The 24,990-nt window shown below is 42.1% G+C and overlaps 1 protein-coding gene across 7 annotated transcripts in view; it reads left to right on the top strand.

Annotated features, from left to right (window-relative positions):
* Positions 1-24,990, top strand: part of BCLAF3 (BCLAF1 and THRAP3 family member 3) — a 148,272-nt gene that overhangs the window by 59,338 nt on the left and 63,944 nt on the right. For all 7 annotated transcript variants that reach the window (XM_069761505.1, XM_069761507.1, XM_069761508.1 and 4 more), the window contains 5 exons: positions 17,828-17,984; positions 20,162-20,217; positions 20,804-21,358; positions 21,761-22,408; positions 24,812-24,919. In XM_069761505.1, coding sequence (XP_069617606.1) covers positions 20,177-20,217; positions 20,804-21,358; positions 21,761-22,408; positions 24,812-24,919 — 1,352 coding nt within the window. In that variant the 5' untranslated portion in view covers positions 17,828-17,984; positions 20,162-20,176. The remainder of the gene's footprint in view (positions 1-17,827; positions 17,985-20,161; positions 20,218-20,803; positions 21,359-21,760; positions 22,409-24,811; positions 24,920-24,990) is intronic.

Consider the following 24,990-nt stretch of genomic DNA (forward strand, 5'->3'; position numbering starts at 1 on the left):
TACCCTGTTTATTGTTGTATTTATACACTGGTGCAGTCCTCCTCCCTGGGGGGGAGAGGGGGCCACTGATGGAGCCTGCACAGGAGACCGGGATACGCTGGCGGCTCAGGCCTCCTAACCATCATAGGTACCCCTTAGATAAGGGAAAGTCAGGGCCCCATTACAGTGGCAGGGACAGGTGTGGGTCCCAGTAAGCGGTCCTGCTCCTTTATCGCCGTTAACGGCTTGACATTATGTTTATATGGCTTGCCATTAGTGGGTATCCATATTCTGGACCGGGCCCTGCTCAACCCTTATTCATTTTGACGTCATTTGACACATGGTTTTAATACTAGAGGTTAGGACCATCCCGATTTGGGCACACCTTAACGCTGCTAACTTGACCTTTACACTATTTTTTTTAATTAAATGTTGTTTACTCAGTAGTCTGTGTTCTTTATATGAACTATTGCTTTTACTTAAAGCAAAGTATATGTTAGTTTGGAGAGCTCCTCTGCTTCGGAAGATAAGTACCACTGCTACATGGAAAAGTAGTGCACACATTGCCATGAACTAAACAAGATATGTATAACTAAAGAAAAGCTAAATAGCCCTAAACAATCCTGAGATTAGGAAACTATTATTTTAAGGTGTGCCAGCATATGTCAGCCCTGGCACTATCGTTACTCAACTTGTAGCGAGTCAAAGAAAAATGTGTGACGCAAGCAGAACTGTTCAAAAATCTTTGACTGTCAGTTTGCTTTTTCTTTTATTGGTACTTTCGCTCTCGTGACTGGTGATCCCTGAGAATAAAAAATCTAAGTGATTTATAGGCAGTACCTAGTAATACATTAGTATATAATTCTATTTGGTCAGTATTTTACCTCACTATTTGTAAGCCAGAAGCAGGAGTGGGGGATAAATACAAAAGTGGTGCATATGTTTCTATTATACTTTTCCTCTGATAGTTCCACTCCTGGTTATGGCTTACAAATACTGAGGTAAAATACTGAATGTGGCCTAACGCTCTTGTCCTTCCTATACTGAATAAATACCATATTTCCCAGGTTCTCTAAAATTGTAAAGTGCATGTGATCTGTTTCTGGTCTAGAAACTCATTAGATTCTGTTTCCACGTAGTGTAATTACGGTACTCAGTATTTTTCTGCTGCAGTTTTTTTTTTTGTTTTGAAGAAAATCTGTGTTTAACTGTCCAAGCAAAGTGGTGAATTTATGAAAACTCGTGCCTACTATGTGTTTAGGACCCTGGTGAGGCATGTGCATTTTGGGTGCATTTTATTTTCAGTAAGTTTCTATCGCGAGACTAATAAATGCGACGCCAGCCTTAATGAGTCTGGACCTTTGTTTTTACCAATAAAACTCATGTATTTTACATTCTTCAGCAGTACTGAATGTGGGGCTGAAAATTGCTCCAATTTGTGGTAAAACCGCTGATAGTTTTTGATGGAGTAATGTGATCCAGTATTTTTCCCTTGGGCCTTTTTCAGATGGCTGCATTGAAATACGGGCCACAAACTGCCTTTACATTGCATGAATTATTCTGGTCTGTAAAGCCGGTTTCACATTAGCGTTTTGCTGAGCTGCGGACTTCCTCCGTGAAACCCCGCCCTCTGCCGCTAGCTCCGCCTACTTCTGCATGTGGCCAGCGTACCTATCTTTAACATTAGGTACGCAGGTCATGCGGCTGTATGCGGATGCTTCTGTATGCGTCGTTTTGACGATGCGGCGACCAGGGTAGGACGCAGCTGGTTGCAATTTCCTTTTTCCGCCGCATCGTCAAAACGACGCATGCGGAAGCATCCACATACAGCCGCATGACCTGCGTACCTAATGTTAAAGATAGGTATGCTGGCCGCATGCAGAAGTAGGCGGAGGTGCAGCTGAGGGCGGGGCTTCACGGAGGAAGTCCGCAGCTCCTCAAAACGCTAGTGTGATGCTAGCCTAAAATGGACCAAAACAGTGCATGCTGACGTTTTTTCTTTACCTTGCAGACCAACGGTCTGTGTGAAAAATCAGCTAAGTGAACTGACACACTGGATATAATGGGTCCCTAAGCAGCCCGTGGTGCACATGGACGCGTTATACACTCGTCTAAATGAGCTGGGTTCAAATGAGATTGTGAAAAATCATCCGATTTATCAGTAGCAACTGTCATGTCTTATCTTTGTAACAGGAAAATCTGTCTTCACTGAATACAGATTTTACCCTTGAATTGAGGTTTTTGATATTGACCTGGCAGAGAAAGAAGCAGATTTCCCTGATAATATATATTGTATATACCGTAATCTACATATTATATATAATATATGTATTAATGATTTCTGAAATGAAGATTAAACCGACAGTTACTTTCTAAGTATTGCAATGTATGTGCAGAAAGGAGACACAGTAAGGATGATCTGTATAGGATATGATTTATTTTTTTTTTTTGTTCACCCATAAACATGAATGGGCGCATCTCATCTAAAATAAGTAAGAGAATGCACACTGTGATTTTTTTTTTTTTCCCCACAGTCTCTCCATGTGCAAAAACTGTAATCTGAAAATTCCAATGTAATAACATTGGTCAGTGTGCTATTTTAAAGCACCACTCCAACATTTTTCTTTTTATTTCAGCACTGGAGTGGTGGCACTAATGCATATTCTCTGCCCTTAGTAGTATATTTACCAGCGGCCGTCATCTTCTGCAGCTCAAGTGTTTGCTGGGTGAGCCGGAAGTCACTACTCAATGTTAGGCCTCCTTAACAGGTCCGTGATTCCCGTATTCCACATATATACCCATTATAAACTATGGTGTGTCCGTGCAAAACACACAGAGTCCGTTTTTTTTCCCAGCAGCACGGATGACAAGGGCCAATACAAGTCTGTGGGTCTGTGCAAAACACAAAACACACGGATTTATGTTTTTTCCATACCGGAGGAGCACTGATGACACACTAATGGTAAGAACGGACACACGGATGACACTCAATGTCAGGTAGACACCAGTGCTGGCTTTTCACATACATGTTTCATACAGACATATGACGGAGGCTTCAGTCTATGGGAGCCTGAATGAGGCTGGAAGAAGGTTCTCATAGACTTGCATTCAGAGCATGTGACACTAAGGGTACCATCACACAGTGGCATTTTGATCGCTACGACGGCACGATTCGTGACGTTCCAGCGATATAGTTACGATCTCGCAGTGTCTGACATGCTCCTGCGATCAGGGACCCCGCTGAGAATCGTACGTAGTAGCAGATCGTTTGAAACTTTCTTTCGTCGTCTAGTGTCCCGCTGTGGCGGCATGATCGCATCGTGTAACAAAGGTGTGCACGATATTGTATACGATGTGCGCATAGTAACCAACGGCTTCTACATCGCACATACCTCATGAAATTATTGCTCCAGCGTCGTACATTGCAAAGTGTGACAGCAGTCTACGACGCTGGAGCGATATTGTTACGATGCTGGAGCGTCACGGATCATGCCGTCGTAGCGATCAAAATGGCACTGTGTGACGGTACCCTTACCTGTGACTTCCAGACGTTTAGAAGTTGCAGCCACAAGATGGCGGCGTGATGCTGGGAAGAACTGATAACAGCAGCTGGTAAGTACAGGTCCTTCTCAAAAAATTAGCATATAGTGTTAAATTTCATTATTTACCATAATGTAATGATTACAATTAAACTTTCATATATTATAGATTCATTATCCACCAACTGAAATTTGTCAGGTCTTTTATTGTTTTAATAATGATGATTTTGGCATACAACTCCTGATAACCCAAAAAACCTGTCTCAATAAATTAGCATATCAAGAAAAGGTTCTCTAAACGACCTATTACCCTAATCTTCTGAATCAACTAATTAACTCTAAACACACGCAAAAGATACCTGAGGCTTTTATAAACTCCCTGCCTGGTTCATTACTCAAAACCCCCATCATGGGTAAGACTAGCGACCTGACAGATGTCAAGAAGGCCATCATTGACGCCCTCAAGCAAGAGGGTAAGACCCAGAAAGAAATTTCTCAACAAATAGGCTGTTCCCAGAGTGCTGTATCAAGGCACCTCAATGGTAAGTCTGTTGGAAGGAAACAATGTGGCAGAAAACGCTGTACAACGAGAAGAGGAGACCGGACCCTGAGGAAGATTGTGGAGAAGGACCGATTCCAGACCTTGGGGAACCTGAGGAAGCAGTGGACTGAGTCTGATGTGGAAACATCCAGAGCCACCGTGCACAGGCGTGTGCAGGAAATGGGCTACAGGTGCCGCATTCCCCAGGTAAAGCCACTTTTGAGCTACAGAGAAGCAGCACTGGACTGTTGCTAAGTGGTCCCAAGTACTTTTTTCTGATGAAAGCAAATTTTGCATGTCATTCGGAAATCAAGGTGCCAGAGTCTGGAGGAAGACTGGGGAGAAGGAAATGCCAAAATGCCTGAAGTCCAGTGTCAAGTACCGACAGTCAGTGATGGTGTGGGGTGCCATGTCAGCTGCTGGTGTTGGTCCACTGTGTTTCATCAAGGGCAGGGTCAATGCAGCTAGCTATCAGGAGATTTTGGAGCACTTCATGCTTCCATCGGCTGAAATGCTTTATGGAGATGAAGATTTCATTTTTCAGCACGACCTGGCACCTGCTCACAGTGCCAAAACCACTGGTAAATGGTTTACTGACCATGGTATTACTGTGCTCAATTGGCCTGCCAACTCTCCTGACCTGAACCCCATAGAGAATCTGTGGGATATTGTGAAGAGAAAGTTGAGAGACGCAAGACCCAACACTCTGGATGAGCTTAAGGCCGGTATTGAAGCATCCTGGGCCTCCATAACATCTCAGCAGTGTCACAGGCTGATTGCCTCCATGCCACGCCGCATTGAAGCAGTCATTTCTGCCAAAGGATTCCCGACCAAGTATTGAGTGCATAACTGAACATTATTATTTGTTGGTTTTTTTGTTTGTTATTAAAAAACACTTTTATTTGATTGGATGGGTGAAATATGCTAATTTATTGAGACAGGTTTTTTGGGTTATCAGGAGTTGTATGCCAAAATCATCAGTATTAAAACAATAAAAGACCTGACAAATTTCAGTTGGTGGATAATGAATCTATAATATATGAAAGTTTAATTGTAATCATTACATTATGGTAAATAATGAAATTTAACACTATATGCTAATTTTTTGAGAAGGACCTGTATAAGACAATGGATTGTCGAACTTGAATTAGTGCCACCACTCCAGAAGTGAAAGAAGCTTTAACCCCTTAGCGACCGCCGATACGCCTTTTAACGGCGGCCGCTAAGGGTACTTAAACCACAGCGCCGTTAATTAACGGCGCTGTGGAAAAAGTCCATAGCGCCCCCCAGAGGCCGATTTTCTCCGGGGACTCGGCTGCCGAGGGTAGCCGAGACCCCAGAGAACATGATTCGGGGGGTTTTTAACCCACCCCGCATTTGCGATCGCCGGTAATTAACCGTTTACCGGCGATCGCAAAAAAAAAAAAAAAAAGCGATCTCTTTTTAATTTCTCTGTCCTCCGATGTGATCGCACATCGGAGGACAGAGAAAAGGGGTCCCAGGTGGCCCCCCAATACTCACCTAGCTCCCCCGATGCTCCTCGTGTCTCCCGGTGGGCGCCGCCATCTTCAAAATGGCGGGCGCATGCGCAGTGCGCCCGCCGGCCGGCACCGGGAGAATCTTTGGGGTCTCGGCTGCCGGGGGTAGCCGAGACCCCAAAGAGCATGATCGGGGTCGGTATTACCGACCCCTGTTTTGCGATCGCCGGTAATTAACTGTTTACCGGCGACCGCAAAAAAAAAAAAAAAAGTAAAGTGTAATTCTCTGTCCTCTGATGTGATCGCACATCAGAGGACAGAGAAATAGGGGGATTTGGGGACCCTAGCATACTCACCTAGGTCCCTGGATCCTCTTGCTGCTCCTCCTGGCCGCCGGCAGCAGAACATGGCGGACGCATGCCCAGTGCGCCCGCCATCTGTCTCCATCTGCCGGCCGGCAGGAGAACAGCAGTTGGGGCTAAAATTAGGGTTAGGGGTAGGGCTAGGTTTAGGGCTAGGGTTGGGGCTAAATTTAGGGTTAGGGTTGGGGCTAAATTTAGGGTTAGGGTTGGGGCTAAACTTAGGGTTAGGCTTCTTTCACACTTACGTCGGTACGGGGCCGTCGCAATGCGTCGGCCCAACATACCGACGCACGTTGTGAAAATTGTGCACAACGTGGGCAGCAGTTGTAGTTTTTCAACACATCCGCTGCCCAATCTATGTCCTGGGGAGGAGGGGGCGGAGTTACGGCCACGCATGCGCGGTCAGAAATGGCGGATGCGACGTACAAAAAAACGTTTCATTGAACGTTTTTTTGTGCCGACGCTCCGCCAAAACACAACTGATCCAGTGCACGACGGACGCGACGTGTGGCCATCCGTCACGATCCGTCGGCAATACAAGTCTATGGGCAAAAAACGCATCCTGCGGGCACATTTGCAGGATCCGTTTCTTGTCCAAAACGACGGATTGCGACGGAATGCCAAACGACGCAAGTGTGAAAGTAGCCCTAGGGTTAGGGTTGGGGCTAAAGTTAGGGCTAGGGTTGGGGCTAAAGTTAGGGTTAGAGCTGGGATTAGGGTTAGGGTTTGGATTAGGGTTGGTATTAGGGTTAGGGTTGGCATTAGGGTTACGCTTGGGATTAGGGTTAGGTTTGGGATTAGGGTTAAGGTTAGGGTTGTGATTAGGGGTGTATTGGGATTAGGGTTAGGTTTGAGGTTAGGGTTGAGATTAGGATTAGGGGTGTGTTGGATTTAGGGTTATGGTTAGGGTTGACATTAGGGTTGTTTTGGGGTAAGGGTTGTGATTATGGTTAGGGTTAGTGATTAGGATTATGGATGAGGTTGGGATTAGGGTTAAGGGTGTGTTGGGGTTAGGGTTGGAGCTAAAATTGGGGGGTTTCCACTGTTTAGGTACATCAGGGGGTCTCCAAACACGACAGCCAATTTTGCGCTCAAAAAGTCCCTCCCTTCTGAGCTCTGCCGTGCGCCCAAACAGTGGGTTACCCCCACATATGGGGCATCAGCGTACTCGGGATAAATTGGACAACAACTTCTGGGGTCCAATTTCTCTTGTTACCCTTGTGAAAATAAAAACTTGGGGGCTACAAAATCTTTTTTTGTGAAAAAAAAAAATATTTTTTATTTTCACGACTCTGCATTCTAAACTTCTGTGAAGCACTTGGGCATTCAAAGTTCTCACCACACATCTAGATAAGTTCCTTGGGGGGTCTAGTTTCCAAAATGGGGTCACTTGTGGGGGGTTACTACAGTTTAGGTACATCAGGGGCTCTGCAATCGCAACATAATGCCCACAGACCATTCTATCAAAGTCTGCATTCCAAAAAGGCGCTCCTTCCCTTCCGAGCTCTGCCGTGCGCCCAAACAGTGGTTTACCCCCACACATGGCGCATCAGCGTACTCGGGATAAATTGGACAACAACTATTGCAGTCCAATTTCTCCTGTTACCCTTGTGAAAATAAAAACTTGGGGGCTACAATATCTTTTTTGTGGAAAAACAAAATATTTTTTATTTTCACGACTCTGCATTCTAAACTTCTGTGAAGCACTTGGGCATTCAAAGTTCTCACCACACATCTAGATAAGTTCCTTGGGGGGTCTAGTTTCCAAAATGGGGTCACTTGTGGAGGGTTTCTACTGGTTAGGTACATCAGGGGCTCTGCAAACGCAACATAATACCCGCAGACCATTCTATCAAAGTCTGCATTCCAAAACGGTGCTCCTTCCTTCCGAGCTCTGCCGTGCGCCCAAACAGTGGTTTACCCCCACATATGGGGTACCAGCATACTCAGGACAAATTGGACAACAACTTTTGGGGTCCAATTTCTCTTGTTACCCTTGTGAAAATAAAAATTTGGTGGCTAAAAAATCTTTTTTGTGGAAAAAAAAAATATTTTTTATTTTCACGGTTCTGCATTATAAACTTCTGTGAAGCACTTGGGCATTCAAGGTTCTCACCACACATCTAGATAAGTTCCATGGGGGGTCTAGTTTCCAAAATGGGGTCACTTGTGGGGGATTTCTACTGTTTAGGCACATCAGGGGCTCTCCAAACACGACATGGCGTCCGATCTCAATTCCAGCCAATTCTACATTGAAAAAGTAAAACGGCACTCTTTCTCTTCCAAGCTCTGCGGTGCGCCCAAACAGTGGTTTACCCCCACATATTGGGTATCGACGTACTCAGGAGAAATTGCACAACAACTTTAGTGGTCTAATTTCTCCTGTTACCCTTGTGAAAATAAAAATTTGTGGGCAAAAAGATCATTTTTGTAGAAAAAATGCAATTTTTTTTTTCACGGCTCTACGTTATAAACTTCTGTGAAGCACATGGGGGTTCAAAGTGCGCGCCACACATCTAGATAAGTTCCTTAAGGGGTCTAGTTTCCAAAATGGTGTCACTTGTGGGGAGTTTCCACTGTTTAGGCACATCAGGGGCTCTCTAAATGTGACATGGTGTCCGATCTCAATTCCAGCCAATTCTGCATTGAAAAAGTCAAACGGCGCTCCTTCACTTCTAAGTTCTGCGGTGCGCCCTAACAGTGGTTTACCCCCACATATGGGGTATTGGCGTATTCAGGAGAAATTGCATAACAAAATTTGTGGTTACATTTCTGTTTTTACACTTGTGAAAATAAAAAAAATGGTTCTGAATTAAGATGTTTGCAAAAAAAAGTTAAATGTTCATTTTTTCCTTCCACATTGTTTCAGTTCCTGTGAAGCACGTAAAGGGTTAATAAACTTCTTGAATGTGGTTTTGAGAACCTTGAGGGGTGTAGTTTTTAGAATGGTGTCACACTTCATTATTTTCTATCATATAGACCCCTCAAAATGACTTCAAATGTGATGTGGTCCCTAAAAAAAAAATGGTGTTGTAAAAATGAGAAATTGCTGGTCAACTTTTAACCCTTAAAACTCCCTAACAAAAAAAAATTTTGTTTTCAAAATTGTGCTGATGTAAAGTAGACATGTGGGAAATGTTAATTAACTATTTTTCATGACATATCTCTCTGATTTAAGGGCATAAAAATACAAAGTTTGAAAATTGCAAAATTTTAAAAATTTTCGCCATATTTCCGTTTTTTTCATAAATAATCGCAAGTAATATCGAAGAAATGTTACCACTAACATGAAGTACAATATGTCACGAAAAAACAATCTCAGAATCAGCGGGATCCGTTGAAGCGTTCCAGAGTTATAACCTCATAAAATGACAGTGGTCAGAATTGCAAAAATTGGCTCGGTCATTAAGTACCAAATTGGCTCTGTCACTAAGGGGTTAACTTGGACATCACATATAGGGGGGAAAATAAGTATTTGATACACTGCTGTTTTGTAAGTTTTCTAACTTACATAGAATAGAGAGGTCTGGTATACTTCAACTGTGCCAAAATCTTTAAAAAAAATCCAGATAATCACATTGTGTGATTTTTACATAATGAATTTGCATCCTATGTGTAAAACACTTATTTTACCCACTGTATATATAAAGCGCTTGTCTTAACAAGCACGTACTCTGTGAAGCACCAAGTGGGTTTCAGAAGTGCTGAGCATTTTTCTTGTCGTTTGGCCCTTCTTGTCTGGGAGGGCTTACACAACAAAAGGCATTCTGACTATGTATAATTTTTAGTCCTTTATTGCTAAACATATGTGGCAGAGCCCTATCTTCACACTTCACACACTCTCCACCACTAACCATAGACGACTATGATTAAACCACCACTGGATTCAGTGTCTACCTGCTCACCGTCTTCTGAAGGTGCCAAAGGCATTTCTGCAAATAATATACAACTGCATATCTTGAGTATTTTCTTTCAGGGTTTTTTTACGTTTTGTGCATATTTCTTCCTAGTGTAGCTGAGCTAGGTTTCTATGGCTAATCCTTGGATTGATACTGATTTGTTTCCGTCAAGGACATCTTTTGCTGATCTCTGTAATTAGAGGGACAGACTATAGTAAGCTGTCATGAGTAGAGCCCTGAACCATCTGTGCTAGGTTGCATCACCCATTTAATTTTCTTGTGCTTTACTAATAGGGATATTTCAAGACTTTTTTTTTTCATTTCTACTTGGTAAAATATCTAGCCTGCATTTCTCAGGACCGAGGGTAGGGAGAGAGAAAGGATTTAATATCCGAGGTTTCCGATAATCATTTTTGTATGTTACTTAAAAATAGTAATTTTATTCAAAATTAAAAAAAATATAAAGTAGATCTCTATAAAGGCACATATTTTACATGTGGTATACAGAACTAAATCTAAAGAAAATTCCCAAATTTACTCCGTTTTCAAATATTTTTCTTTTAAATTCTTCCCTAAACGGTGTCCCTCTTGGAGAACATCCACTTGGATCATCTGTAGCGTGCATGCAGTTTTACAGTTGCAGTGGACCTATAAAGATTAATTAAAGGGAACCTGCCACCCCCAAAATCGAAGGTGAGCTAGGCCCTTCAGCATCAGGGACTTATCTACAGCATTCTGGAATGCTGTAGATAAGCCCCTGATGTATCCTGAAAGATGAGAAAAAGAGGTTAGATAATACTCACCCAGGAGCGGTCCCGATCCGGTTCTGGTCCGATGAGCGTCGTGGTCCGGACCGGGGCCTCCCATCTTCTTACGATGACGTCCTCTTCTTGTCTTCACGCTGGGGCTCAGGCGCAGGAGTACTTTGCCCTGTTGAGGGCAGAGCAAAGTACTGCAGTGTGCAGGCGCTGGGCCTCTCTGACCTTTCCCGGCGCCTGCACACTGCAGTATTTTGCTCTGCCCCCAACAGGGCAGACAAACTATTCCTGCGCCGGAGCTGCGGCGTGAAGACAAGAAGAGGACGTCATTGTAAGAAGATGGGAGGCCCGGACCGCGATGTCCATCGGACCAGAACCGTCCATCGGACCAGAACCGTACCAGGACCGCCCCTGGGTGAGTATTATCTATCCTCTTTTTCTCATCTTTCAGGATACATCGGGGGCTTATCTACAGCATTCCAGAATGAGATAGATAAGCCCCTGATGGTGGGGGACTTAGCTCACCTTCGATTTTGGGGGTGACAGGTTCCCTTTAATGCTGCCCTTGAAACAAAGCAAAAATTAACCCCTCAGTGACAGTCAATTTTTAACAATGTTGTTCGGTTCAAAATGATGAGTCTGCAGTCACTTCATGTGACTGCAGAGTTTTGAATTCCCCCTGCGCATGCACCGTGCAGTGCAGGGATTTGCCAGTTTGAGTCCGGATCAGCGGGTATGTATGCGTTATGCATACTCCCAGCCAGAGCCCGACTAGTGGGCACAGCCTCGCTCTAGTGGCGCGACTGTCCAGTGGGTGTGGCTGACTAGTGGGTGTGGCCTAGATCAATACAAATATAAGGAGCAAGGTTGTGCACACTAGTCGGGCTCTGGCTGGGAGTATGCATAACGTATATGTACCCGCCAGTCCCGGCTCAGAAACGGTTAGGAAAGTAGGCACTGTGCACTACGGGGATTCATAAGTCTGCAGTAACACAGGGTGACTGCAGAGTTATTATTTTGGACCGGACATTCTGTAATGCTGTAGATAAGCCCCCGATGTATCCTGAAAGATGAGAAAAAGAGGTTAGATTATACTCACCCAGGGGCGGTCCCGGTACGATGGGTGTTGGGTTGAACGGACTGCACCAACGCAATGTGAACCCTGCCTTGTACTCGAGTCAATAAGCTTACCCAGTTTTCCGTGGCAAAATTAGGTGCCTCAGCTTATACTCAGGTTGGCTTATACTCGAGTATATGCGGTAATTCATTTAGATTTTATTGCATGAGATAAGTATTTTACAATAGAAAAACAGAATTTAATATTTGGTACGGAAACCTTACTGAGGTCAGATGTTTCCTTTAGTTCTTGACCAAGTTTGTGCTCACTGCAGCAGGGTTTTGGGCCCACTTCTCCATACATATCTTCTCCAGATCTTTCAGGTTTTGGGGCTGTTGCTGGGTTTCAGCTCCCACCAAAGATTTTCTATTGGGTTCAGGTCTGGAAACTGACTAGGCCTCTCCAGGACCTTGAAATGCTTCTTATGGAGCCACTGCTTATTCACCCTGGGTGTGTGTTTTGAGTCATCGTCATGCTGGAACACCCAGCCATGACCCATCTTCAAAGCTCTTACTGAGGGAAGGAGCAAAGTATGATGTTTCCCCCACCATTTTTCATGGTTGAAACATTGTTCTTCGGGTTGTACTCATCCTTCTTCTTCCTCCAAACACGATAAGTGGAGTTGGTTCCTATTTTGGTTTCATCTGACCACATACCTTCTTCCATGCCTCCTCTGGATCATCCAGATAGTCATTGGTGAACTTCAAATGGACCTGGACGTGTGCTGGCGTGATCAGGGGGACCTTGCGTGTCCTGCGCGATTTTAATCCATGACGGCGTAGGGTGTTACTAATGGTAATATTTGAGACTGTGGTACCAGCTCTCTTTAGGTCATTGAGCAAGTTCTCCTGTGTAGTTCTGGGCCCATTCTGGACCTTTCTCAGAATCATCCTTACCCCGCGAGGCAAGATCTTGCATGTAACCCCAGACCAAGGAAGATTTACAGTCATTTTGTGTTTCTTCCATTTTCTAATAATTGTGCCTACATTTGTTGCCTTTTCACCAAGCTGCTTGCCTATTATCCTGTAGCCCATTCCAGCTTTGTGCAGGTCTACAATTTTGTCCCTGGTGTCCTTAGGCAGCACTTTGGTCTTGGCCATAGTGGAGAGGTTTGAGTGTTATTGAGTGTGTGGACCTGTGTCTTTTATACAAGTAACTAGATGGTGGCCCGATTCTAACGCATCGGGTATTCTAGAATATGTATGTACAGTTGTGGCCAAAAGTATTGACACCCCTGCAATTCTGTCAGATAATACTCAGTTTCTTCCTGAAAATGATTGCAAACACAAATTCTTTGGTATTATCTTCATTTAATTTGTCTTAAATGAAAAAACACAAAAGAGAATGAAGCAAAAAGCAAAACATTGATCATTTCACACAAAACTCCAAAAATGGGCCAGACAAAAGTATTGGCACCCTCAGCCTAATACTGGCACTCTCGTGCTTCTTATATACTATTATTTCTGTCTCTCTGACACCCCAGTAGCGGTGTCGAGCGAATGAGGTCTTTATGAACTCAAATCCTGAGTCTTGGGATTGAGTTCTGAGACTCCTTGCTTGCGCTCTTGGGGCGGTACCGCGGCCCTGTGACGCAACAGGGTTCGCTTCCTTCACACAGGGTGAAGTTAACCCGTGTGTGTATTCACATTGTACCGCCATACCATCCGTCATTACTAGCAGCAGGTTTTCACCTGCACGGTGGACCTCAGACTGCGAACGCACCTAATACTATTCCATCTTAAACTTGGTGCGTTCCGCCAGTCCTAACAATCTCTCTCTCTCTCTCTCTCTCTCTCTCTCTATATATATCTATATATATCTATATCTATCTATATCTATATATATATATATATATATATATCAGCCACTGCGCGCGTAGTATGTAGCACTGCCCGCGTAGTATGTAGCACTGCCCACGTAGTATATAACATTGCCCACGTAGTACGGTATATAAAATTGCCCACGTGGTATATAGCAGCCTTGTAGTATATAACACAGTCCAAGTACTATATAGCACTGTGGGTACCATATCCCTGTTTAAAAAAAAAAGAATGAAAATAAAAAATAGTTATATACTCGCCCTCCGGCGTCCAGCGAAGCTGTCGCTATGCGCGCGATGCGGCCGCCAGCTTCCGTTCCCAGCGATGCATTGCGAAATTACCCAGATGACTTAGCGGTCTCGCGAGACCGCTACGTCATCATCTCGCAAGACCCCAATGCATGGTCCGGAGCATCGTGAGGAGCGGGAAAGGTGCCGGACCTATGATTTTTTTTAATTTTTTTTTAACAGATCTTTTTAGGTAACATCGATAGTAAAAAGTTGGTCACACAGGGTTAACGCGGTGTAACGCAGCCATTAACCCTGTGTGAGTGCTGACTGGAGGGGGCACTGACATAGTAGGAAGGGGCGAATTCGCGGCCGGACTGTGAGTAGGAGGGCTTCTTAAAGAAAAACTAAGGCTATGTGCACACGTTGCGGATTAGGCTTAGGAATTTCTGGTGCGGATTCTGCCTCTCCTGACAGATAACGCACCTGCGGATTTGTCGCGTTTTTTGTGCGTTTTTGCTGCGGTTTTCTTGCAGATTTGCTGCGTTTTTTTTACCCCTGCGGTTTTCTATAATGGAATGGGTACAAAAACGCTGCAGATTCACAAAAAAGTGACATGCTACTTCTTTTAAACCGCAGCGTTTCCGCAGCGGATATTCGAAAAGTGCACAGCATTTTTTTTTCTCATTGATTTACATTGTACTGTAAATCAATTGCGGATCTGCAGTGTTTCTGCACTGCAAAAAACGCTGCGGATCCGAAGAGAATCCGCAACGTGTGCACATACCCTTACAGGTCTGTGAGAGCCAGAATTCTTGCTGGTTGCTAGATGATCAGTTACTTATTTCAAGCAATAAAATGCAATTTAATTATTTAAAAATCATGCAATGTGATTTTTTGTTTTTTTATTTTTAGATCCTGTCTCACTGTTGAAGTGTACCTATGATAAAAATTGCAGACCTCTTCATTTTTTGTAGGTGGGAAAAATTGGCAGTGTATCAAATACTTATTCCCCCCCCCCACTGTATTTCTGCTATAGCTACAGTGGCATGTCAAAGTTTGGGCACACCTGGTGACAATTGCTATTATTGTGAACAGTTTAGCACAAGTTGAAGATTAAATATTTATTTTGTGCCTAAAATACAAAGGAAATGTGTCATCTTTAACTTTTGGCCCTTTTAGAGATCATTTCATCTTCAACTTGCTTTACTGTTCACAATAACAGTAATTTTGACCAGGGGTGCCCAAACAATTACATGCCACTGTATATTCAGCTGAAGAATACACTCCATAATAGCAAGATTTATAGGATTACTAGATGGTGGCCAAATTCTAACGCATCGGGTATTCTAGAATACGTATGTATGTAGCAGCCACATAGTATATAGCACAGGCCGCATAGTATATAGGAGCCACGTAGTATATAGCAGCCACGCAGTATATAACACGGCCACATAGTATATAACACAGCCCACGTAATGTATAGCACAGGCCACGCAGTGTATAGCAGTGGCGACGCAGTGTATAGCAGTGGCGACGCAGTGTATAGCAGTGGCGACGCAGTGTATAGCAGTGGGGACGCAGTGTATAGCAGTGGGGTCGCAGTGTATAGCAGTGGGGACGCAGTGTATAGCAGTGGGGACGCAGTGTATAGCAGTGGGGACGCAGTGTATAGCAGTGGGGACGCAGTGTATAGCAGTGGGGACGCAGTGTATAGCAGTGGCGGCGCAGTGTATAACACTGCCCACATGGTATATAGCAGTGTGGGCACCATATCCCTGTTAAAAAATAAAATAAAATAAAAAAGTTATATACTCACCCTCCAGTGTCCAGCAAAACAGTCCCGATGCGCGCTGCTGCTGCCAGCTTCCGTTCCCAGAGATGCATTGCGAAATTACCCAGATGACTTAGCGGTCTCGCGAGACCACTAAGTCTTCTTGGTAATTTCACAATGCATCTCTGGGAACGGACGCTGGCGGTAGCCGCGCGCGCATCGGCGGACGATGGAAGGTGAGAATAGCAGGTTTTTTGTTTTGTTATTTTTAACATTAGATTTTTTTTTACTATTGATGCTGCATAGGCAGCATCGATAGTAAAAAGTTGGTCACACAGGGTTAATAGCAGCGTTAACGGAGTGCTGTACAATTAATAAATAATAGTAAGAAAGAACAAAAAATGGCTGCACTCACCAGCTCTTGACAATTCTTGTTATTTAAGAAATTGCTGGGCAATAATGGACAATGTCCTTATGTGGCAAATAATAGAGCAATATACCCAATGTGGCAAAGAAGAGGTTAATAAACGGCAGTCTCTCAGTATAACAGTCAGTGAATAATAGGCAGTATATGGAGAAAACACCAAACAAATGTTCAAAATTGGTGTGAAAATGTCACTGAACCACTTCACAACTAAATATATATAGTTTTGGTAAATGGTATTATCATTTTTTTGACGAAATTCGGCAGGAGCTTGAAGAGCAACGTCACTGGGCCCGCCTCCACGCAGTAGAAACTTGCTGTGAGGTAAAAATTCAAAAATCACACCAAAATGGCGGGCGGAGTGTGTCACAGTACGGCACGTTTCTGATTGGTCGCTCGCAGCAGGCGGCAACCAATCAGACTTGACACTGTTGACGTCACTTATCTCCGGACCTTAGCTCCGGACCTTAGCTCCGGACATTAGCTCCGGACATTAGCTCCGGACATTAGCTCCGGACATTAGCTCCGGACAGGAAGTTGGCACAAATTGCAGGAAGTAGTATTCTAGGCAATTATATATTAGATAGATTTACCATGGAGAAATTGTGTAAAAATTACCACCAAATATTTTGTAATATCCGGTTCGTGGACAAATGAGATGGGGGGGGGGGGAGGGCACAAAGAGAGAATTTCACACATTTTGATTGTATGCAGCATATCTTGTATTGTGATGTCTGTGTAATTCCAGACATTACAAGTAAAGTTCCAGTAGTATTACAACATATCCATCTCATCAGGGTTACTTTTATAGAAATTTTTATGTATCTGAAGAATGAAAAGACTTGAGGCCCTGATTCATCAAAGCCTTTACTCCAGAATTCTGTCTAAAAACTTACTTGAAAAGTTGCCAAATTTTGGCATAACATGAGGCTTCATGTGTGGGGTTACTTTTCATCCAAAGGAGCGGTCTCACTGACAATTTTGCCTTAAAACACTGCCATGAATAAAGTATCTAAACATCCTCCAAGAGCAACTTCTCCCACTGATACAGGAGCAATTTGGCGATGAACTATACTTTTTATAGCATGATGGAGCACCATGTCTCCAAGCAAAAGTGATAACTAAGTGGTACCGTTAATAAAGCCAATGACGTTTTGGGTCCATCGCCAGGAAACTCCCATCATCTCAGTTTCATTGAGAACTTGTGGTCAATTGTCAAAAAGTGGGTGGACAAAACAAAAACACAGAATTTGTGAATGGGCTGTGAGTCCGCTTTTGGCTCAGAGGTTAATATCCAGCATGCCAGGATGAATTGTAGGAGTCTTGAAAAATAATGGTCAACACTACAAATATTGAGTCTTCGTGAACTTGACGCATTTGGTCATGAAAGTTTAAAAATTTAAAAAAAGCTTTAATTGTACTACAGTCACCATAGAAATACCTGAGGAAAAGATCTAAAAACACTGAAGCAACAGCGTATGTCGACATGTAGATGTTGGACTGTGAATTCCCACTTAAATCCACGTAAAAATGCTTTAAATCTACTTGCACCATGCTTACTGTTCATTTGCATGAAAAAACACCCTTGTGTAGTGCACATCAGTTTTTGTTTTTTTTCATGTGTAAAATTAATAAAGCGGCATCTCAATCAACCCTTTCACGCCTTTTCCCGCACCTTGGTGCGTCTAAAATTTTAATCTCTAGGTTAATGAAGCCTGCCGACACCGAGAGTCAGTAGGACAAATGCCTGACTACTAGGTGCCACAATACATTGGCCGATTTATGGCGAATATTATATATAGCTGCCACAAATTGACTACAAGTTGAATTAAAGGATAGGATTTACTTTTTGACAAAGGAGAATTTCTCTATTTTTTTTATATTTTGGCGTTTCTTTTTATCTTTTCAGATCGTATTGAAAAAAATATGTCCCATGGGAATGGTCTTTCTAAACGACTGACTGCTTTAATGTGAAGGATGAACAACACTACCTTTGGATCAAGGACCTTGAAAATTTAAAATACATTTTGACCACCCTGAGAGTTGGACATAAGTGTCGAGAAGAGGTAAGAGAATCAACATCATTTCAATATTATACAGCAAAGTATTTTGCCATTCTCACTATTTACCAGGACATTTACTCACTCAATTAAAGATTGTCTACATTTTTTAAATAATTTTTTGAGTCGGTAGCCTTGAGAGCTACATTTAACATTACAGGACCACAAGCATCTATTGAAAATATGGAAATATACTGTCCTCAGTTGATAAGTTAGATGGCCATCTTAAAAGTTGAAGACAAGCTTTAAGGGTATGTGCACACGTAGAATAATCCGCAGTGCAAAACCGCTGCGGTTTTTCCTGCGGATTTATCGCGGTTTCTATTGTGGATTCTGCTGCGGTTTTACATCTGCAGTTTTCTATTGGAGCAGATGTAAAACCGCTGCGTTTCCGCACTTTTTTTCTGCAGCATCTTCACTGCGGATTTCGTTTCCCATAGGTTTACATTGTACTGTAAACTCATGGGAAACTGCTGCGGATCCGCAGCTGTGCACATATCCTAAAAGGGTTTTCCAGTCACACCCTATTGATGACCTTTCCTTAGATTTTTCCCATATAATGAATGTCTCATTCAAAGCTGCATCATCTGGAAAACATAAACCCTTATACGACAGTCAGTGAAAAAAAAATGATGGCTCTTGGAAAACAGGAGACGAAAAGCTAAAGTGCAATAATGGATATTAACTGAAGAGTAAAATTACTTAGGTCTTTTCATCAGGCTTGACTAAACATTATCTAGAGTCATATATTTATACACAAATGGATCTCAAGGATAGTACAGTGAATAAAACAAATGGTGTAAAGCAAATCCTTGAGTAAATGGCCATTAATAAACTGTTGTGGTTGTAAATTGTTTGGGTTCATAATTAAGGAGTGTAAAATTGTTATAGTTCACTGATTGAGAGCTTGTCCATGCTTGTGATGCCCTCTCGAGTTCTAAGCAGCACAATCCTTACAGAGAAATGGCGTAAATCCATGTGTAACAACTCTCCTTGTGGAGAGTGCCAAGCCGGCGTAAGGGGACTTATAGGCCATGCAATGCTCTTATGGGAATTTAAATATGTAAATTTTGTATTCAGAGAGAAGAGGAATATAACTCTAGTACCACCTATTGGGTGTGGCAATCCTAAAAGTCATTATCAAGCCATTATATGATGCTTGCCACATGAATTAGAATTAAAGCCAAACCAGACACTATTTGCAGGCACGTGTTTTCGTGTGCTTTCCCCACATCAGTGCAAAGTAAGAGGTCTGATTTGGATAAGAGACCTCGGACATGGGTCTAAAGGGTAACATCTCAAAATGTAACACTTTCATTCCTGCTCCGAGTGTGTCAAAGTTGGCATGAGATTGTATTTCCCGTACCTCCTGACTCAGTGAGCTTTCAAATTTCCAGTTAATTTGAAGTTCTATGATGTTGAGATCTCCACCAACAACAGGAACTCTCAATGTAAGCAATGTAAAACCTGTCTGTATGTATGGACCAATTATGATTCCCAAGGCATATCCGGTTTCCTAGAACCCAGGTAGCTTCACTTAAATTGGATGTACCAAATGTCCTACTTGGGTTCCCTGTAGTTGCAAAAGAAAAGAAGCTCAACGCAAGAATGAACTCTGATCGTCAGCAAGCATGAAAGGACAGATTAACATTTGACATACTCAGAATGAATGGGTTGATTTCTCGGTAAAGGTTTATTCCCCCAAACTTAGTTGGGTAGTACAACAGTGAAAGAATATGGAAGACCTAAAACTTGCACATTCTAGATTTTTGAAGTGTTTCAACTGTTTCCTCGTCTACTCGTATGATTAGTCCTGCTTGCATCACTTCTCTTATTGGCAACACTATTTTTATGTCCCTTTGTCATTAATGTCTTGCCCTCTAAATTTTTATTTAAAACATACCTGAAGAACAGACGCGAGGTGTCTTGAAATCTTGCAGTTTGTCATCTTTTCAGTTGTAAAGATAATCTTTTCTTTAAATTAACTCTAGACTTCGGAATTAATCTGTAAATTAAGGAAGAAATCTAATTGCTGTCATGTTTGTACGTTTTCTGACTTATCCTGAGTCTGCGATGTAGCAGAGGGCAGTTTCCAAGGCCTCAGAAAATTGTCAGATTCGCTTTAACTCTTCTTTAGGCTGCAAATATGTATTATAATAATTTCTTAATTTCTTTCTTTTAAGGCCATCATATAAAGTATGCCAAAGTCACGCTCACGGTCACCAAGGTGGAAATCAAGGTTAGTATATAATCTTCTAGTCCTAATATTTCTGTATGAATTTGTGGATTTCTATTAAGATTTATCACTGATGGACATGAGAAACCTGATCTTTTAGAAGAGCTTTACATACGGTAAATACTGTAGGCAATGGATAGCTGAAAATCATCGGTGACTCCTCTGCAAACCTGTGTTCTAATCAGATTCTGCTGGGGATTTCATTCCAAAATCCATAGTAAAAATCTGGCACTAGCAATTTGGGAATATGAATATTATGCAGTGTACCCTAAAATCTGTACAGATTTTTTTTTTTTCAGCAGTGTGGATGGGGTTTTGTAAAAGCCAGCGATCGCCATATTTCTGTTCAGTTCAGATAGACATGTGGCCACTACAGGCAATCACTTTGTGATGATTTGCACACCATTGTGGGCAGCGATTGCCTACAGCAGTCAATTGATCATCTAGTGCGAACATGAAGCATAAAGACCAATGGGGGACACAGCATTTAAAGAGGGGGATTGGTTATTGGAAAAAAAATCTGTTATGGCAATACCTTGTGCGTTATATCAAACCATGTATCTTACTGTACTTCATTGTGTTTATGTAGACCTCCCCCATACAGAAGTCCGGAGCATGATAGACACAGACACTTTCAAGAGAATTACCAAGATGGTGAAGGGTTCCATAGAGACCCCAGAAGACCCATACACTGGGAAGAAGAAAGGCATGGACAAAGCCATTCTAGGATGCCTCCATATAAACGCTTCAATGATAAAAACTATGAGTCAGATTCACTTCCTACAGACTTAAGGAAATCTCCCTTTGAATCATCCAATCGACTTAAAAGAGTACATTCTCCAGATAGGCGCGGAGACGGCAATAGGAGATTTCCAGCTAAATATCCTGAGGATCATAATAGACATGGCCCCCGAGAACACCGAGATTATCACCAGAGAAACCAAGGACTGAATGAGCATCCTGAAACAAACGGGTTCAAACCTTCAAGACGAGAAGATACTTCTCACAGGTCTCACCACAGAGAACCTGAGTGGGAATGGCATGACCATAATGATCAATGGAATCGAGATAATTCAGATTCATATTTACCACCACCCGGCAGGAGACCTGAAGAATTTATGGATCGAAATTTGTTTCACAAGAGGTAGGGGCTATTTAGGTCTACCTTCATTGATTTCCCAGCATATGTAACTGTATAGTTATAGGGCCCATGCAAAATTGTACCTGCATCCCAATAGAAACCAAAAGGACTCTCTCTTTTGGCCACTGTTTGGTGAACTGGGCTATAAATATAAGCTGGCTATATGTACTGTGATCTATTCTGGCACACACTCCGAGCACATTGTAAATGAGACCAAGATTTATTTTCTCACATGGCTTTACAAAGGAAGTACATCAGTCATCAGTTCTGAGATACATTTAATTATATATATTATCTTGTATCCTGATATCTGGTGACCAGGTTGCTTTAAGGAATGTGCTCATATGTTAGATTTCTGATCTGCTTTAATTTCCACTCTAAGAAAATAATTATTTATGTCAACAGGCATCCTGAGGATCATGATTACACAGAACATGAGCCATTTTCCAAGAGAACTAGAGATCCAGATAGACATGATTACCGGCCGCCACATCGACATTCTAACTGGAATGATGATCATGCGTCACGGCCATATCCTGAAAAGAATTGGTCAAAAGATGCAGATCTCCGAGATCCCAGCCCTGTTGTATACCAGACAGATTCGGGAGAACTTACCAAGATAGAATATGACTATAGTCACAGGTCTCCATCGTATGTACACGGCGAGTTACAGTTTTCAAATGACCGTGCTGAGAGACACAACCGCTATGAAGACAAGAAAAACTTTCCCACCAGAACTTCTCAACACAACAGATCAAATATGAGTAACCGAGAAAGGGAGAAATGTTCTGAAAGGCCACCAGAACCGTCTACTATATACAGTGAAAGAAAGGCTCCCGATAGGGACATGTTCAACACAGATAACAAACACCCAAATCATAAGCACAAGGAAACTGGAAGGAAAGCCGAATACAGAATGGAATCAAGTACTAAACGCCACTTGGATAACCATAATCCAAAATCTTCTGAGCCTACCGTAATATCGAAGATTAGTTCTGAAAAGGAATCCATCATGGTTAAATTGGATTTGAAGAAATCTGTGGATAAGTATAGGTATTATTTTTAATTAATCTGCTAATTAATTTTTTTTTTCCTTGGGTTTTCTGTGAGAGCGAGGTAAAAGTTCATGCTTCTTTCATCTGTGGAAACAAGAGGATGACACATCTAGAAGTTTGCTTGAAATTTTCATGCGTGAATGGAATAAAATGTCTGTGGTGGAATTGCAGAAGAGACCTAGCTGACTAGTAAGCACTTTTAATTTACTAATAGAAGAAAGCTCGTCGTAAGATTAGAAGACTACTACAAGTAAAAGATATAGAAAACGGGAACAGCAAAATATTTTCCTGAAAGGTCACGCTCCCTTCATACATGACATTCATGCGGATCATATGAACATTATCCTTCCAAGCCTAATATTTTTCGCAGAGTGGCTTATGCTCTCAGTGACTTCACTCACCAATTAATCTTTGGAAACGAGTTGGAACATTTGATGATTGAATAAATGTTGATTTAATTCCCCAAAGAAAGCGAGGGGGGACACATTTCCGAAAGTTTCCATGGGACCAACTTTACTGGAAAGAAAATTGTAGCCTCTGTCAATCATAATAATGTGTATGTTATGTGAAACTTCGGGAGACATTATTAAAACAACAAACAAGCTACAAACTCCAAAATAGTCAAATCGAACCTAATTAAGTGATTTTTTTTTTCTTGGCGGTGTCTATCGGCTGACATTCTGCGTAATGGGTGCTAACTACGTTATGAGGAAATACATGTTTTATACTTTGATCATCCTTATATATATAGGATTTGGATCTTGAAAATGAAGAATGATGACCATCACCTACTACAGCTGAAAAAGAGCCATGAAATATGTGGAAACGTATATGCTGAATGTGTATGGACAGAATACTTTGCCTATCCATTTTTTCCCTATACAGTTACATGGCTGCATGAGTTAAAACAATGATTGTCCTATATTTTAATGACCCATTTTCATACCTAACCCGGAGCAAATCCTAACCATGTGGACTTAGTTCTCCAACATTTCTTTTAATCGTGACCTCTCGAAAAACATGAACGAAATTTGCAATGAAAATACAAAGAATTCTCAAACCCGAGGTCCACCTCGCCGTCATATTTTTATCATTGAAGTCAGCTACAACTAAAAAGCACATTAATATGTAAAGTCGCATGAAATTTTTCTCGCCTCACAAATCTATGATAGCACAGGATAATATAATATGCAACCGACTCCACTGCCGAAATCAGAGTTTATATAGTGTTTGATGATTGGGTGGCATCATATATTGCTATGTAGATTTACAACAACAATGTGGATCCTGTTTATGACCTCAAAGAGCAAGAATTATTGAACAGGTAAGGGGATAGTTCTGTCCTGCATCGAAATGTTTACTGTCTTCTTGAAATGAATGTTCTATTATCATTGAAAGCGGTGTTACCAGAATTGAAAGCTACCCCTTAATCATTGTATGACGGATCACGTACTCCCAAAGGTCGAACCCCAGCTATCCTGAGAGTGGAGCTTTGCAGAGTCACGTCTTGAATGGAGCATAGATGCACACGCTCCACCTCCGTTTCATTCATTGTCCATGGGACTGATGGAAATGGCAAAGTGCTCTGCTCTACTTTATCAAGATCAACAAGTGACTCTCTGAAGTTCCGTTCTTATGATCGCTGGGGGTCTAATTAGTCAGACCCCTAGCAATCAGTAAGTGAACCCCTAACCTAACTGTCAATTCTGAGAATGCCCCTGTAATATTTATTCAGTTTACATCATCTATATTTGTATTGTAAAGTTTGTAGTATTTTCTTCTAATGACTTAATTACTAATTTTATTCGGTCCCAAAGTTTTTGCCACCTACTCTTGTGAGCAGCATAATGTAGACGCTTGAGTTCCTGATTATATAGATGTGTCACTTACTCTTTGCTGTAGTTTTGATAAATCAGTTTGGTCAGCCAGAGATTATCACCAGTAGACCTGCTGCCAGATAGTCCTCCATATTAATGAGCTCTGTATAGCTCCACCCTCATCACTGATTGGCAGCCTTCTGCTTATGCACACACAGTGTACACAGAAAGCTGCCAATCAGTGGTGGGGGCGGGGTTATACAGAGCTCAGCATTCAGAGAACTGCTAGATCTACAGCAGATAAAACCCTGATTGGTATCGGAGCTACAGCAAGCATCCCAGCAAAGTGACACATTGCTGGATTCAGGGTTTTGCCACTACATTATGATGCTCTTAAATGGGGTAGCAAAAACCTGGTAACAGATTCCCTTTCAGTATTGTAAAGATACATGAGACCTTCACAACTCTCACCTCTAATTTGTGTACAACTTACCCAGTCCATGTGTAAAACGTGCTATATGTAAATTTATTTCTGCATATATGGAATATGATTGAGGTAACTCCCTAAATGTATTCGTACCTAGACAACCCAATGAACACTGGAATATCTCCAAGGAAATTCAGCCAAAGTCTCACGTACCCCAAGGGAAGAATTACGAACAAAAGAGATCAGAAAATGATGTTCAAAAAAGGTGATCTATTAAAATGTGCTGGAGCCTGTAAAATGTATTTTTCTATTTGGGGGTGTGAGGGATGGAGGTTA

Source organism: Ranitomeya imitator, chromosome 3, assembly GCF_032444005.1.
Source record: "Ranitomeya imitator isolate aRanImi1 chromosome 3, aRanImi1.pri, whole genome shotgun sequence".
In the NCBI taxonomy this organism is placed as follows: domain Eukaryota; kingdom Metazoa; phylum Chordata; class Amphibia; order Anura; family Dendrobatidae; genus Ranitomeya; species Ranitomeya imitator.